The 14,330-nt window shown below is 42.8% G+C and overlaps 1 protein-coding gene across 7 annotated transcripts in view; it reads left to right on the plus strand.

Moving 5' to 3' along the window:
• The first annotated feature begins 371 nt into the window (after positions 1-371).
• The window catches only part of pomgnt1 (protein O-linked mannose N-acetylglucosaminyltransferase 1 (beta 1,2-)), an 86,295-nt gene continuing 72,336 nt past the window's right edge, over positions 372-14,330 (plus strand). For 2 of the 7 annotated variants that reach the window (XM_069938731.1, XM_069938736.1), the window contains exons 1-2: positions 372-451; positions 9,580-9,682. Coding sequence is in view for 3 of the 7 variants with exons in the window: in XM_069938734.1 (XP_069794835.1) it covers positions 5,756-5,875; positions 9,580-9,682 (223 nt within the window). In the remaining 4 variants the exon portion in view is untranslated. Of the gene's footprint in view, positions 452-5,623; positions 5,876-9,579; positions 9,683-9,913; positions 9,987-14,330 lie in introns of those variants that run through there. The other 5 variants (XM_069938734.1, XM_069938735.1, XM_069938732.1 and 2 more) reach the window with 3 other exon arrangements.

The following is a 14,330-nucleotide window of genomic DNA, read 5'->3' on the forward strand; positions in this document are numbered from 1 at the left end:
CCGACGGGCAATGCAAGCACTGTGAGCGTGAAGTGGAAGGCATGGCTTGAAGAGTTTGAAGCTTACGCCAACAGTCGTGGCCTATTTCTCGATGGGAGTACGGCGGAGCAGAAAGCACAGCGGAGGGCGTTACTCCTCTTCACCGCAGGACCTGCAGTTCGGGAAACTTTTAAGACGCTTTCGAATACTGGAAGGAAGGAGGAATACCAGAAAGCTGTAGATGCATTGAATGTACACTATGTGGTGACACCGAATGCCATATTTCAATGCCATTTGTTTCGCAAAACAAAACAGGAAGATGGGGAAACGGTCGCTCAGTACGTGATGAGATTGCGACAACTGGCTGTTGGATGCAATTACGTGGCAGCTGATTTGGACAACCAGTTATTGGATCAAGTCGTACAACACTGCAGATCAGACAAACTCAGAAGGCGACTGCTTGAAAAAGGGGGTGAGTTGAAACTTACCAATGCTTTAGCAATCGCTGCTGCATTAGAGGCTGTTGAGGGGCAATTTCATACCATGAAACTGAAAGACAACTCAAGCCAGCCCGGTAAAGACAAAGTTGGTCAACAAGTAAATAGGCTCTTGCATAGCCATAGCCAGCCAAGAAATATGCCGACACGTGACTTGGAGTGTTACAGATGTGGAGACAGAGGTCATATTGCAAAAGACCCATGCTGCCCAGCAAAAGGCAAAGTTTGTAGAAAGTGTGGAGGTAAAGACCACTTTGCAAAGAAGTGCGAAAGCAAGTCAAATGCAAACCAGAATGGGAAGAGTACAGCTTCTAAGGGCAAAGCTTGGGGGAAAGGAAAGTCTCCTGGAAAGAAAGGCAATTATGGACAGAGAAAGTAAGGCACTATTCGCTGTATAGAAGGTGACCCAGAAAGTGACGATGATGACGTCAACTAGGATGGGCAGAAATACTATCAGTTTACATTGAATGATGACCATCATGAGAAAGTCCCAGTGATAATTGGTGGTGTGACAGTTCCGGTCATTGTAGACTCAGGCAGTGACAGTAATGTAATTGACTGACACTTATGGGAGAAATTGAAAAAAAAAGATCATTTGTACGTCAAAGAAACTGTATCCATACACAGCAACCAAGCCATTGCACACCATTGGATGTTTCACTGCGACTGTTGAAGATGGTGACAAGTATACCGAAGCAGAGTTTGTTGTCATAGACGAGAGGGGAGAATTGCTGAGTAGACGCATGGCGCAAGATCTGGCAATACTTCATATTGGAGCTCATATCAATTCAGTTCAGTCATACGAGGATATGAAGCAAGAATTCCTCGCTGTTTTCCAGGGAGTAGGAAAGCTGAAAGGTCGACAACTAAAGCTAGCAGTGGACAAAACGGTCAAACCCAAGCACAACCAGTGCGCAGAACCCCATTTGGACTTCGTGGGAAAGTCGAGGCCAAAATCAAAGAGTTGATTGAGCAAGACATTATTGAACCTGTAGAACATTCAACGCAATGGGTCAGCCCAGTAGCGATCATGCCCAAACCAAATGGTGACATGAGACTGTGGGTTGATATGAGGATGGCCAATGAAGCTATAATTCGAGAACGACACCCCATACCAACAGTAGAAGAAGTACTCCAGGAGTTAACAACCAGTCAGGTGTTCTCAAAAATCGATTTAAAATGGGGCTATCATCAACTAGAGCTGGAGCCAGAATCCAGGGACGTGACAACATTTGTGACTCACTGTGGATTGTACCGGTACAAGAGGCTATCGTTCGGCATCAATGCAGCTCCTGAGATCTACCAGTACGAAATCCATCGAGTGATTCAAGGCATTCCTGGAGTCGCCAACATTTCTGATGACATCATAGTCCATGCGGCTACACAGGAAGAGCATGACAGATGGTTGAGGCTTGTGCTATCCAGACTACAGGGGGCAGGCCTTACTGTGAATGGAGACAAGTGCCAGTTCGGTGTCTCAGAGATGGACTTTATGGGACACATGCTTACACGGGAAGGACTGAACCCAGCTGATGCCAAGGTGAAAGCTGTTGCCGATGCACGTGAACCCCAGAATGCAACGGAGATGAGGAGTTTCTTGGGATTGGTCAATTATTGCACAAAGTTCATCCCTAACTTTGCTACACTGGCAGAACCACTGAGGAAACTAACCAGGAAAGGTGTACCATTCCATTTTGGCCCTGAGCAGAAGGAAGCATTCACAGCTCTGAAACAAAGTCTGACGAATGCCGATACTCTTGGGTATTATGATCTGGATGCACCAACCAAAGTCATAGCGGATGCTAGCCTTGTTGGTTTAGGAGCCGTGTTGGTCCAGACGCATGATGAGGGACCAAGAATCATTGCCTATGCCAGCAGATCTTTGACAGATGTTGAAAGGAGTTATTCTCAGACAGAGAAAGAAGCACTCGGACTTGTATGGGCCTGCGAGAGATTCCATGCATATTTGTATGGCATTGAATTTGAACTCATCATGGACCATAAACCATTGGAGGTGATCTATGCCGCCAGGTCCAAACCGTGTGCCAGGATAGAATGATGGATGCTCAGACTCCTACCGTACAAGTACAGAGTAGTCCACTTTGCCGGGAAAGCAAACATTGCTGATCCGCTGTCCAGATTGTTGAAAGATGAATGCCCACTATCCAAGTCAGAACTGGAGACAGAAGCAGAGAGCTTTGTACGCTTCGTAGCTATCCAGTCGACACCGGGAGCTGTGACAACGAGGGAAGTCGAGAGAGAGTCCGAACATGACCCAGAACTCATGGAAGTTAGAGAATGTATCCAAAGTGGACAATGGGACAAGTGCACTCACAAGGCATATATTCCCGTTAGAGACGAACTTTGTTGCATCGGGCAGTGTGTGTTGAGGGGTTGTAGATTGGTGATACCACAGAGGTTGAGACCGAAGATCGTATCATTAGCTCATGAAGGACACCTAGATATTGTTGGTATCAAGCAAAACCTCAGGAGTAAAGTATGGTGGCCAGGTTGTGATAAAGACATGGAGAAATTCGTCAAAACCTGCCATGGGTGTCAACTCACAAGTAGGAGTAATCCCCCAGAGCCGATCCAGAGTACGCAACTCCCGACAGGACCGTGGATCGATGTAACTGTTGACTTTCTCGGACCTTTACCAACTGGCGAGTCAATCATGGTAATGGTGAACTATTACAGCAGATACTATGAGTACTCTGTGATGAGGTCAATGACCTCTGGAAAAAACGATACAAGCATTGGCAGAGATCTTCGCGAGACATGGATTGCCTGTTACGCTATACTCTGATAATGGTCCACAGTTCATCTCAGAGACATTTGCTGAATATATGAGGACCACAGGCATCCACCATCACAAAGTAACTCCTAAATGGCCGCAAGCCAACAGAGAAGTAGAGAGACAAAATCAGTCCATCGAAAAACGACTATGGATCGCTCATGCAGAAGGACAGAACTGGAGAGAAGCATTGCTATCCTATGTAGCTGTCTATCAGGCAACCCCTCATGCAACCACAGGAAAAAATCCAGCAGAAGTACTCTTCGGGAGGAAAATCCACACAAAAATGCCCGAACTGAAGGAAATCAGGGACAACCAGGAGATGAGGGACCACGATGCTGAAAAGAAGGGGGCAGCAAAGCTGGATGCAGACTCGAGGCGTGGGGCCAGGTACTCAGACATCATGCCTGGAGATAATGTTCTTGTGAGGCAAGAGAGTGGTGGTAAGCTAGACACACCTTATTACCATCAACCCTACACTGTTGTATCCAGAAGCGGCTGTATGGTGGCAGTCAGGTCTCCAGCTGGAATCCTCTACAAAAAAAACGTGTCTGGTGTCAAAAAGTACCAATCCAGAGTGGCACCGAGTGAAGTGGTTGGAAACCAGTACGAGTTGCTCAACCTGAGGGACCAGACGACGTTCCAGAGTAGTTACCAGTTTTCCCGATGAAGTGGCCAGAGTACCAGAAACACCAGAGGCCGTAGCGAGCAGTGTTTCCGGTACTGAGGGTGAGCAACCAAGTCGCGACAGTAGCATTGCAGGAAGGCTGAGACGGGACAGGAAACCACCTAAGCGATATGAAGATTTTGTGCCATATTTCTAATTGTGCTCGCATTATCATGAAAGTGAAAGTTTGTGATAGTTGGAATGAGTTTCAATGAAGAAAAAAAAAGTGCATCGATTCAGTGGAAACGCAGTAATGATACTCGCCAAGGAAAAGTGGAAATGTGTGGTGATTGTGGAAAAAAAATAAGAGAAAGAATGTAAAGGGTGTACGCTGAACGCTGCCCTTGTGAAAAATGCAGTGAATGCGCATATGTGGATGTCAGGAAGGAAACCATCGCGAACTCCATGAAAGAGACTTTTGCGAAGTTGTGCTATGATTACCTGGATCATTGCTGTTTTGTTGTGTTTAGCGTTATTAGAAAAGGAAAACTGTGCGCCGAACATTTATTTTATACTTGACGTGGTTTGACTTTGGAACATCAGTAGCAGTAACGAACAATCAGAAGTATTTTGATGCAGGAAGAGGAATGATAATGGGAAGATTTGGACAGTGATTTTGATAAATACATCATAAAGTACATGTATGAGTGCTGTAAGAATTGCATTTTTGTTTTAGTCGACTATTTGGTATTAAATGAAAAAAATAACAAAAAAAAGTATAATTTTAAACGTTTACATTTTGCAAATGAGGTGACCATTGTATTAGTATAACTACAGAAAAAATATTGAGCCATTATATTACATTTGGTTATAACACGGTTACGTTACATTTTGTGAAGAGGGAATTTGATGTTGCTTTTGTTGGTTTGAAGGCAGAAAAATGCTATTGATCGTGTTAAAGTGTTTGCATTTAAACAGAAAGAAATACAGCAATGTATTATGTTCGGTGATATTCATACAAGATATACACTTAGATTGAAAGGTTAAGACACATAAAGATATAAAGTTTATTTCCAGTGAAAGGAGGGATGTCATGATAATGAGCATGCAGATAGAGGTTGAGCTATTAACCTGACCGGAGGTCAGAGGGCATGCGCGCGATGTATGCAGGTGTGGAATGGTGGAATAATGGAAGCAGAGAAATAAATACACGCCGATGTTCAATGGGTAAATCATGTGTTGATGGTGCTATCAATTTCACATTTCGGGCCACAAATGTGACACACCAAATGGGATACTTACCAGGAATATGGGAGTATTATCAACTATAGGTTCCCCTCCAAATTTGCACTTCATTCTGACTTGGAAATATATTACTTGCCTTCATCATTCTTGGGCCAATATCCTGGAATTCTCTGCATTCGCTTTTGTTTCTCTTACTGCCACAGAACTTCATTGATTTATCCCAAGTATTACTAATATTTGGGATAAAACGATTAAAAAAAGCAAAAAGGCATCGCTGGATTGCGTTTGTGTGGGGGTAGCGGTAATGCAGAACAAGAACTAAAATAGGAGGAGGCACGACTTCTATGCAAAAAGCTTTGGGATGAGGTAGAATGTAAGGAGAAAATCCAGACAACAAACAGAAATGCAGCAACAATGCAATATCCGGAATGGGCAGGAGATCCAAGATGGCGGCTGTGAATACGGTGTATTCACAGCAAGGACCCGGAAGTGAAATTGTGATGTGGGCGATTACCAAGGGTCCAGGCTCGGGCTGGCTGTTGGAGTGCGGGTTGGGGGACTCGTCCCGTCCTCGGAGAAGGTGGTCCATGGTGGCGAGTGAAAACCGGATCGGACGGTAGCAACTCGCCTCTCATGGACGAGTGGAAGCCGAACCCGCGGGCCAAACCGTTCATCCCGCGGCGGCACAGGAGCTGGTTCATCTCATGGAAGTACAGGTTAAGGGGGCAGCGGTCCGTCAGGAGGCTGTGCCAGGTAAGGAGGCCTCGGCCCTGGGCCCAGCACCGCCCCCTGGCGGGTCGCTCCGGGACAGCGAGGAACTGGTGGGGGAGGGGGGGAGAGAGGGGAGTAGAGAGGAAGAGGGGGAAAGAAAGGGGAGTATAGAGAGGAAGAGGGGGAGAGAAAGGGGAGTAGAGAGGGAGAGGAGGGAGACGAAGGTGGAAAGGGAAAGAGGTGGAGGGGAGGAAGGGGAAAAGGGAGAAAGGTGGAGGGGAGGAAGGGGAAAAGGGAGAAAGGTGGAGGAGGAGGGACAGGTTGGATAGAGGAGATGGAGGGACGGAGAGAAGGGATAGGGACGACAAGGGCGAGAGGAGAAGGGGAGGGGTGGAGGATGGGGGAAGGTGAAGCAAGGAAGAGAGTTGGTCGGAGGGAGGGACAGGAGATGAGATTGAGGAAAAGGAAAGAGGACTGGAAGCTCACTTTCCATATCGGCTACTTCTCAGCAGAAAGGGCATTTTAAATCCCTCGCCCCATTTACACTGAAAAGCTGCAGTTTATATGACCTATCTTTGGAAGCTTGCTTGCTTGTTCATGCAAAACAGAAAAAAGCTGGCTCCGTGAGACCTTTTACACAGCAAACCGACTTCCTGAAGCAAAGGAGGTGCGGGATGTGTAGCACAACAGTGTCGGCACCTGATGTGACATTGAGTTAAGAAAATAATCTGATTCGGTGGGTCTGGACACAAGGATTAGCAATCACACATGGCTTTTATTAACGCACAACAATTATAGAAGGGTGTGGGAAAATATTAACTGGAATAAAGCACTCAGGCGCGCACATTTATAAAGGAGCTGGAGAAAATGTCACAGGAATAAAGCACATGCGTGCACAGTTTATAAAGGAGTGTGGGAATTTGTTATAATACTATGCAGTTTATAAGTGGTTGACTATTTCTGTTGATTTTAGCAATTTTCACAGATAGACATTCAAACTCAAAAAATATGGCTGCTGAGATTGAGGTCACAGAACAGTTTTGCATTATAGCAACTGTAACTCTCTGCTAACAAATGCGCGCCAGCGCATTAAGTGTCTAAATGTTCCATTGTTGATGTGATAGGTAATCAAATTGTAATCTAAACTAAGCATGAGATATGCTTTCCCTGCCAACTCCAATCGGCAGTTACAAGGGCAGGCTAAGGCTAATTGTATTCAGCATCCTTTTAGCACACTTTTATAAGACCATAAGAAATAGGAACAGTAATTGTGTTCTGTTTAACATTTTCCCACACTCTTTCATAAATTGTACGCGTGCGTGTGCTTTATTCATGTAACATTTACCCACGGTCTTCTACAAATTGTGTGTTAATAAAAGTTAAGTTTGATTGCAAACCTTTGTGTCCAAACACACCGAATCTGATTCACACAGGCGGTGCCGACCTTCACACACCTTGCACCGTAGCGTCCACTGCTCTACTCACTACTGACTATGACCCTTTTCTGGACCCAACATCGCAACGATGTCTTCCCTTGCCATTTTGACCCGGCAATGTGGGTCGACCGTTTTAGATAGGTCCTGCATCAATATGCTCCACCGCTGAGAGTGCCTACCTTGGCGGATTGAAGACGGGTAACTCTAGACCCCCCCCGCCCCCCCAATCCGCCTTCAATTTTATTTTAAGCACAGAGCTCGAAAGGCGGATAAAACCCGGCTTTCAAGCCATGTGTAATAGGGGCTCCTGAGTAAGTGGGAGAGCCAGAGATTCTTATGTCTTCAAAGTAACATCCAGCATTCCCAGTACATTAAAAGGAAAAGTATCAAGTGCTGGCCAATGTAATTCATGCAAATGCACATTTGATGGTGCTTAGATGTGACAACTAAAGGGCCTTTTTCTGTCCGTACGACTTCATAACGCTGCAGATTTTCCAGCAACTAAATACATTAAATGGTGCCTTGATGAAAGTCTAGGACTTGAAACAATGGTTATTTATCTTTTCCCCATAGGACCTGTTGAGTTTCTCCAGCAATTTTGTGTAGGTATTTACTCCATTCATTGCGTATGCAGACTTTGTGGTTTCGCTCCAGAGTTACCATCAACGTTGTCTCTGCAAAAGCTTCCAAATCTACGGATGGATACAGGCACCAATGTTGGCGTCGTTTCCCAGTTCGTATTCTCTAGGCTCTGACCAGGCTCCTCTGATCAGTGGGGAAAAACAAGTTCACTTGCCTGACTGTAAGATTCCCAAAGATACGATGAGATGCTGTTGGGACTCGATGGGTCAGATGGGTAAGATAAAGGCCCACCAGAGACTGCAGATGCTGGAAACTGGAGTAAAATATCCATCTGCTGTAAAGACTGCTCTTGATGAAGGGTTCTGGCCCAAAAAATTGACATAGTTTTCTCTTACTGATGCTGCTCGAATGGCTGAGTTACTCCAGCAGATTGTGTTTTGCTCAGATGGGGGAACTTCTCAATCAATGTTTTGGGATGTGACCCTGTTTTGAGACTGTAAACAAGGAAGCATTTAAAAAAAAAGTATGGGTGGGGCAAGAAGTGATGGGACGATATGAGCAGGGTTAGATGCTGGCTCACAGCATCAGGCTCTTTGGATCCATTTGGATTATTCTCCCCATTACTGTATGGGCCTTTGCCATTTACTATTCTTCCAAATCAGACAAGGCATGTGCGAATTATAACGCTACCTAAAAAGCCACCTTACTGAGAATTTTGTCGCAGTAGGATATTTCCAAGAGTGATCAATTTCATAGTATTCTTGGGGGAGAAGGGATGGAATAGGGGGTAGCGAAGGGAAGGGTTGCAACACTCTTGCATACCCATGGAGATTGCTGGCTCAGATTGGGTTCCAAATGTATTTGGAATATCCAGCAAGGGACAGATCCCCTCAAATCCACAGCAAGTGATTATGGTTAATCCCAAAGCCTGTGGCTTTGAAACCTGGAATTGGAGGCTGAATTTGGATTTTTTTAAAGAATTGGTAGAACTCGGCCACACAATTATAGCTGGTAACTGTTTAATACTTTCTATTATTAAGGGTGCCAGCTAACGTACCTCCTAAAGTATCACTGTGCACTCTTGCACTTGTATATTTTATTTGGTTTTGGTGTTTTTTGGATGTCGAATCAGCAGAAGGCCTCCTGACATTTCTAGTCAATGTTGCTCATTTTTTAATTTATTTCAGCATCAGGCGGATGTAAAGCAAGTGTTGAAACTGCAGTGAGTGGGGTGAGGTGCGAGCAGGGTCAAATCAGTGTGAATTTGGATGTCCAAAAGCTGCCTGGCGTTGATTTCAAATATGCATTGCAATAAATGTAACCAAGTTGTGAAGATAAAGTGTAAAACATGCGTATATAGTATACTGGCAGGACACCATTTTTGTTGTCATCCATATCTCTGCAGCTCATGAAATGTGTTTTGATTTGAACTAAGAGTGTGGTGATATGTAATTACATCACTAGGTCACCAGGGGTCATCCAAGTAACCTTGTGTACAAAGCAGTCCAGAGCTACAGTCTAGCCTTCCAGGTTCGTCTTGCAGGGAGACAAGGCAGACCTCTTAGTGTACATATTAGTTTATTAAAGCTGTCATATACTCGCACTGCTGGTGTGGTTATTGTCAGTACAAAGATCTCCTCTACTGAGCTGTTTGGGCTCATGTTTAATATTTTGTTTTTGCATTTTGATGTTTTTATCAACGTAAGATGGATCATTTCTGTCTTCCAGACTGGTGCACTTCTGTTTTTAATTGTGACAATAATTGTCAACATCAAGCTTATTTTGGACACAAGAAGAGCAGCAAATGAGGAAGAGCTAGAAGAAGATTATGGTGAGCTTCTGTGAAGAACTCTACAATATTTTGATTTCTGTTTTGTTAACCATGCTAATGTGTTATTTCTCATTTTCTATTGGGAGATGTGATGTCAGTTCTTTTCACATTTAATTAGTAAAATTAAAGAGGGGTTTTTAATATGGAGAGAGAATTCACTAATGTTTATTTTTATAATCTTGATTTACACAGAATATTTTCTCAGGCTCCAAATTGGCAAACCTGTTTCAGTGAAGTGTTAAACATGGCCTTTTGAGTCCAGTTTGGCAGTTTAAAGTTGCTAAGAGGAATAAACCTTGATGGGGTAATCATTACACATTAATGTTTTTGAGATTGCAGGTTTAAATTGTTACTATTCTATTTTTACATGTAACATAAATCAATAGAAGTGATTTGCATTGTGGTTTAATATGGTTTGTTTTTTTTTAAACTTATTTTTCTTAAAAAATTGACAATTATTTCAATTTTAAAAAGTTTTATATGAAGCCAATGAAAAAAACACATGTTTAAAAAAAACCCTAACTTTACTCCCTCCCTTCCCCCCACCCCCCCCCCCCCCCCCCCCCCCGCCTTTACTAAATACCTTTTCGTACACCGTCAGAGTTCATAGTTTAAATTAACCTCAGGATTCAGGGAGAGATCACTTTTGAATTTAGCAGCATTATTAAAGTTGGGCACCAACATAGTTAAAATATGGTCACCATATTTTAAGAAATTATCATACTTGTTCCTTAAATTGTGCGTTATTATTTCCATTGGTGTACAACTAAACTTCACTGCTATCCACCTCACCAAGGTAACTGGAGAGTCCAACTTCCATGTGTTTGCAATACATTTAGTGCAATTTTAACAAACAAAATTTGAAACTCTGTAAAATCATTAGTTATATCTATAAAATTGCCTAACAAATAAAGTTCTGGATCACCTGGGAAGGTCATCTTGTAATACTTGTTAATACATAGAAACATAGAAGATAGGAGCAGGAGTAGGTCATTCGACCCTTCGAGCCTGCTCCGCCATTCAACGAGATCATGGCTGATCTTAAAGTTCAGTACCCCGTCCCCGCCTTCTCTCCGTAACCTTTAATACCCTTATAATGAAGAAATATATCTAATTCCCTCTTAAATATATTTAATGAACCTGCCTCTACTGCCCTCTGTGGCAATGAATTCCACAGATTCACCACCCTCTGGGTAAAGAAATTCCTCCTCATCTCGGTCCTAAATGGTTTGCCTATTATCCTCAAACCATGGCCCCGGGTTCTGGATTTTCCCATCATTGGAAACATCCCATCTGCATCCATTCTGTCCAGTCCTGCCAGAATTTTATATGTCTCTATGAGATCCCCTTTCAATCTTCTAAACTCCAGCGAGTACAATCCCAATTTGCGCAATCTTTCCTCATAAGTCATCCTGCCATTCCAGGTATCAGCCTGGTGAATCATCTCTGCATTCCCTCCATTGCAAGAACATCCTTCCTTAGATAAGGTGACCAAAACTGCACACAATACTCCAGGTGTGGTCTCACCAAGGGCCTGTACAGCTGCAGTAAGGTATCCTTGTTCCTATACTCAAACCCTCTTGATATGAAGGCCAACATACCATTTGCCTTTTTAACCGCCTGCTGTACCTGCATGCTCGCCTTCAGAGACTGATATACAAGTACCCCTAGGTCTCTCTGCACTTCCCCATCTCTTAATCTATTGCCATTCAAATAGTAATCTGCCCTCACATTTATCCACATTGTAGTGCATTTTCCATGTATCTGCCCAGTCCCTCAATTTATCCAAATCACACTGGAGCTTCCTGACCCCCTCTTCCGTTCACACAACCCCTCCTAGCTTAGTGTCATCTGCAAATTTTGAGATATTACATCCAATCCCCTCATCCAGATCATTAATGTAAATTGTGAACAGCTGGGGTCCCAGTGCAGATCCCTGTGGTACCCCACTGGTCACCGCCTGCCACTCAGAAAACGAGCCATTTATCCCAACTCTCTGTCTTCTACCTGCCTGCCAGTTCTCAATCCACATCAATACTTTGCCCCCAATCCCATGAGCCTTGATTTTGGAAGCCAGTCGTTTATGCGGGACCTTATCGAAGGCCTTTTGGAAGTCCAGGTACAGCACATCCACTGGCTCTCCCCCATCTATTTTACCTGTCACCATCTCAAAGAATTCCAATAGATTTTTCAAGCACGATTTACCTTTTCTAAATCCACGTTGACTCCGTCCGATTCCTTCTCTGCTAGTTATATGCTCCGCTATTACATCCTTAATAATGGATTCCATCATTTTGCCCACTACTGATGTAAGGCTCACCGGCCTATAATTCCCCGCTTTTTCTCTACCCCCCTTTTTAAATAGTGGGGTAACATTAGCTACCCTCCAATCCATGGGAACTGATCCTGAGTCTATCGAGTTCTGGAAAATAATTCTTAAAGCATCTGCTATCTGAATGGCCACTTCCTTGAGTACCCTAGGATGTAGATTATCATGCCCTTGGGATTTATCTGCCTTCAATCCCATCAATTTCCCCAAGACCATGTCCTTAGAGATACTGATTTCTTTCAGCTCCTCCCTTGCATTAGTCTCTATGTTTCCCAACATCCTTGGGAAGTTATTTGTATCCTCTCTTGTAAAAACAGAACTAAAGTAAGAATTTAATTGGTCTGCCATTTCCTTATTCCCCATTATATATTCCCCTGATTCCGACTGCAAAGGACCTACTCTGGATTTCACCAATCTTTTCCTCTTAACATATTTATAAAAGCTTTTGCAGTTGGTTTTTATATTTGCCGCAAGCTTACTTTCGTAATTTATTTTTGCTCTCTTGATTAATCCCATTGTCCTCCTTTGCTGCATCTTGAACTGCTCCCAGTCTTCGGTTGCAGTACTTTTTTTGGCCAATTGATATGCTCTCTTTGGACCCAATGCTGTCTCTAATTTCCCTTGTTATCCACGGTTGAGTCACCTTTTTTGGTTTATTTTTATGCCAAAGCTGTATAAACGATTTTTGCAATTTCTCCATTAGATCTGTGAATGCTTTCCATTGTCTATCCACAGTCAACTCCCCCATAAACACCACCCAATCAATCTTACTCAACTCCCGTCTCATACCATCATAATTCCCTTTATTTATATTCAGGACCTTAGTCTCGGTTTTAATTTCATCACTCTCCATGTCAAGTGAGAATTCGATCATATTGTGATCGCTCCTACCCAAAGGGCCTCGTATAACAAGATTGCTGATTAGCCCCTTATCATTGCATAATACCCAGTCTAAAATGGCCTGCTCCCGAGTTGGTTCCTCGACATATTGGTCTAGATAACCGTCCCGTAAACATTCAAGGAATTCCTCCTCCTCTGTATTTTTACCAATACCTCAGAAATATCTTGCCAAGTTGCCAACATGGTCAAGTTGAATGAAATAATACCTCTTTTGCACACCTAAAACACAATTCTGGCATTTCTGGCTTAGATTTGTGCAACTTCTGTGGAGTGAGATACAGCTGATGTTTAAAACAAAATTATATTGAACCAACCCATATCTCTCATTAATAGTTCAAGTTACACTATATACACACCATTCAGACCAGGATTGTTCTGATATTGCAACACCTAAGTCAGACTCACACCTTTCCCTTGATCTCTGTAAACCAGGTTTAGCACTTTCTAACTGAAGAACAAAATACATTCTGGTAATAAATTTGGGCATATTACCCACCCACAGCATTCGTTCTATTTCACTAACTCCTGGAGGAGTCAATGCCTGTCCCCATCATTTCCTCAGGAATGCTCTCAGTTGAAGAAAACATAGAAATGTTCCATTAGGTACTCCTAGGTCTGTCTCATTTGTTGAAATGACATCAAAGCACCATCTTTATAACAGTCCACTATACAGCGTATACCCTTTTGTAACCATGTGTTTAGAATTTTATATCCATATTCAAAAAATACATTGTTACATAATGGAGCTCTTAGTGAAATACTCACTTTTCGTACCGATAGTGTTACTTATCTTTCTTTTTATTGATTTAATACTCCATTTATAAAGTCTTTAGCTGTTGCTTCATTCATCTTGGTGAACTCTCTTCAAAAAAGTATGCTAAAAATCTTACTTGTGCAGCCAGATAACATTTTTTTTAAAGCCTGGGAGTCTCAGCCCTCCTAATGTAAAATTTCAGGTTAGTTTTTCCAATGCAATTCTGGGCCCATTATTATTCCATAGGAATTGTCTTACTTAATTCTTTAACAATTTGAAACAAAATTATTGGGTAAAGTTTTGGGTAATGATTGGAACAAGTATTGAAGTCTTGGCATCTTTACACAACTCGCTTTTCCTATTAGTGTTATTGGCAAATCCTTCCAATTTTGAAAATCCTGTTCTATTTACTAAGCAGAGGAACATAATTAAGCTTGTACAGATTTTGTAAATTGTTGTCTGTTACTTATTTAATCCTATCTGATTTCCATTCAAACTTACTGCTTCTTTTATATCTTTTGTAATCATGGTTTGTTAAGGGGATTATTCACTTTTGTCTATGTTACCCTTATAACCTGAACTCTACCATATTTTCTGAGGGTCTCCTGTAACTTTTCGAAGGACCCTTCTGGATCTGACAAATATAATACATCGTCCACAAATAA

Source organism: Narcine bancroftii, chromosome 5 (assembly GCF_036971445.1).
Source record: "Narcine bancroftii isolate sNarBan1 chromosome 5, sNarBan1.hap1, whole genome shotgun sequence".
NCBI classification, from domain to species: Eukaryota; Metazoa; Chordata; class Chondrichthyes; order Torpediniformes; family Narcinidae; genus Narcine; species Narcine bancroftii.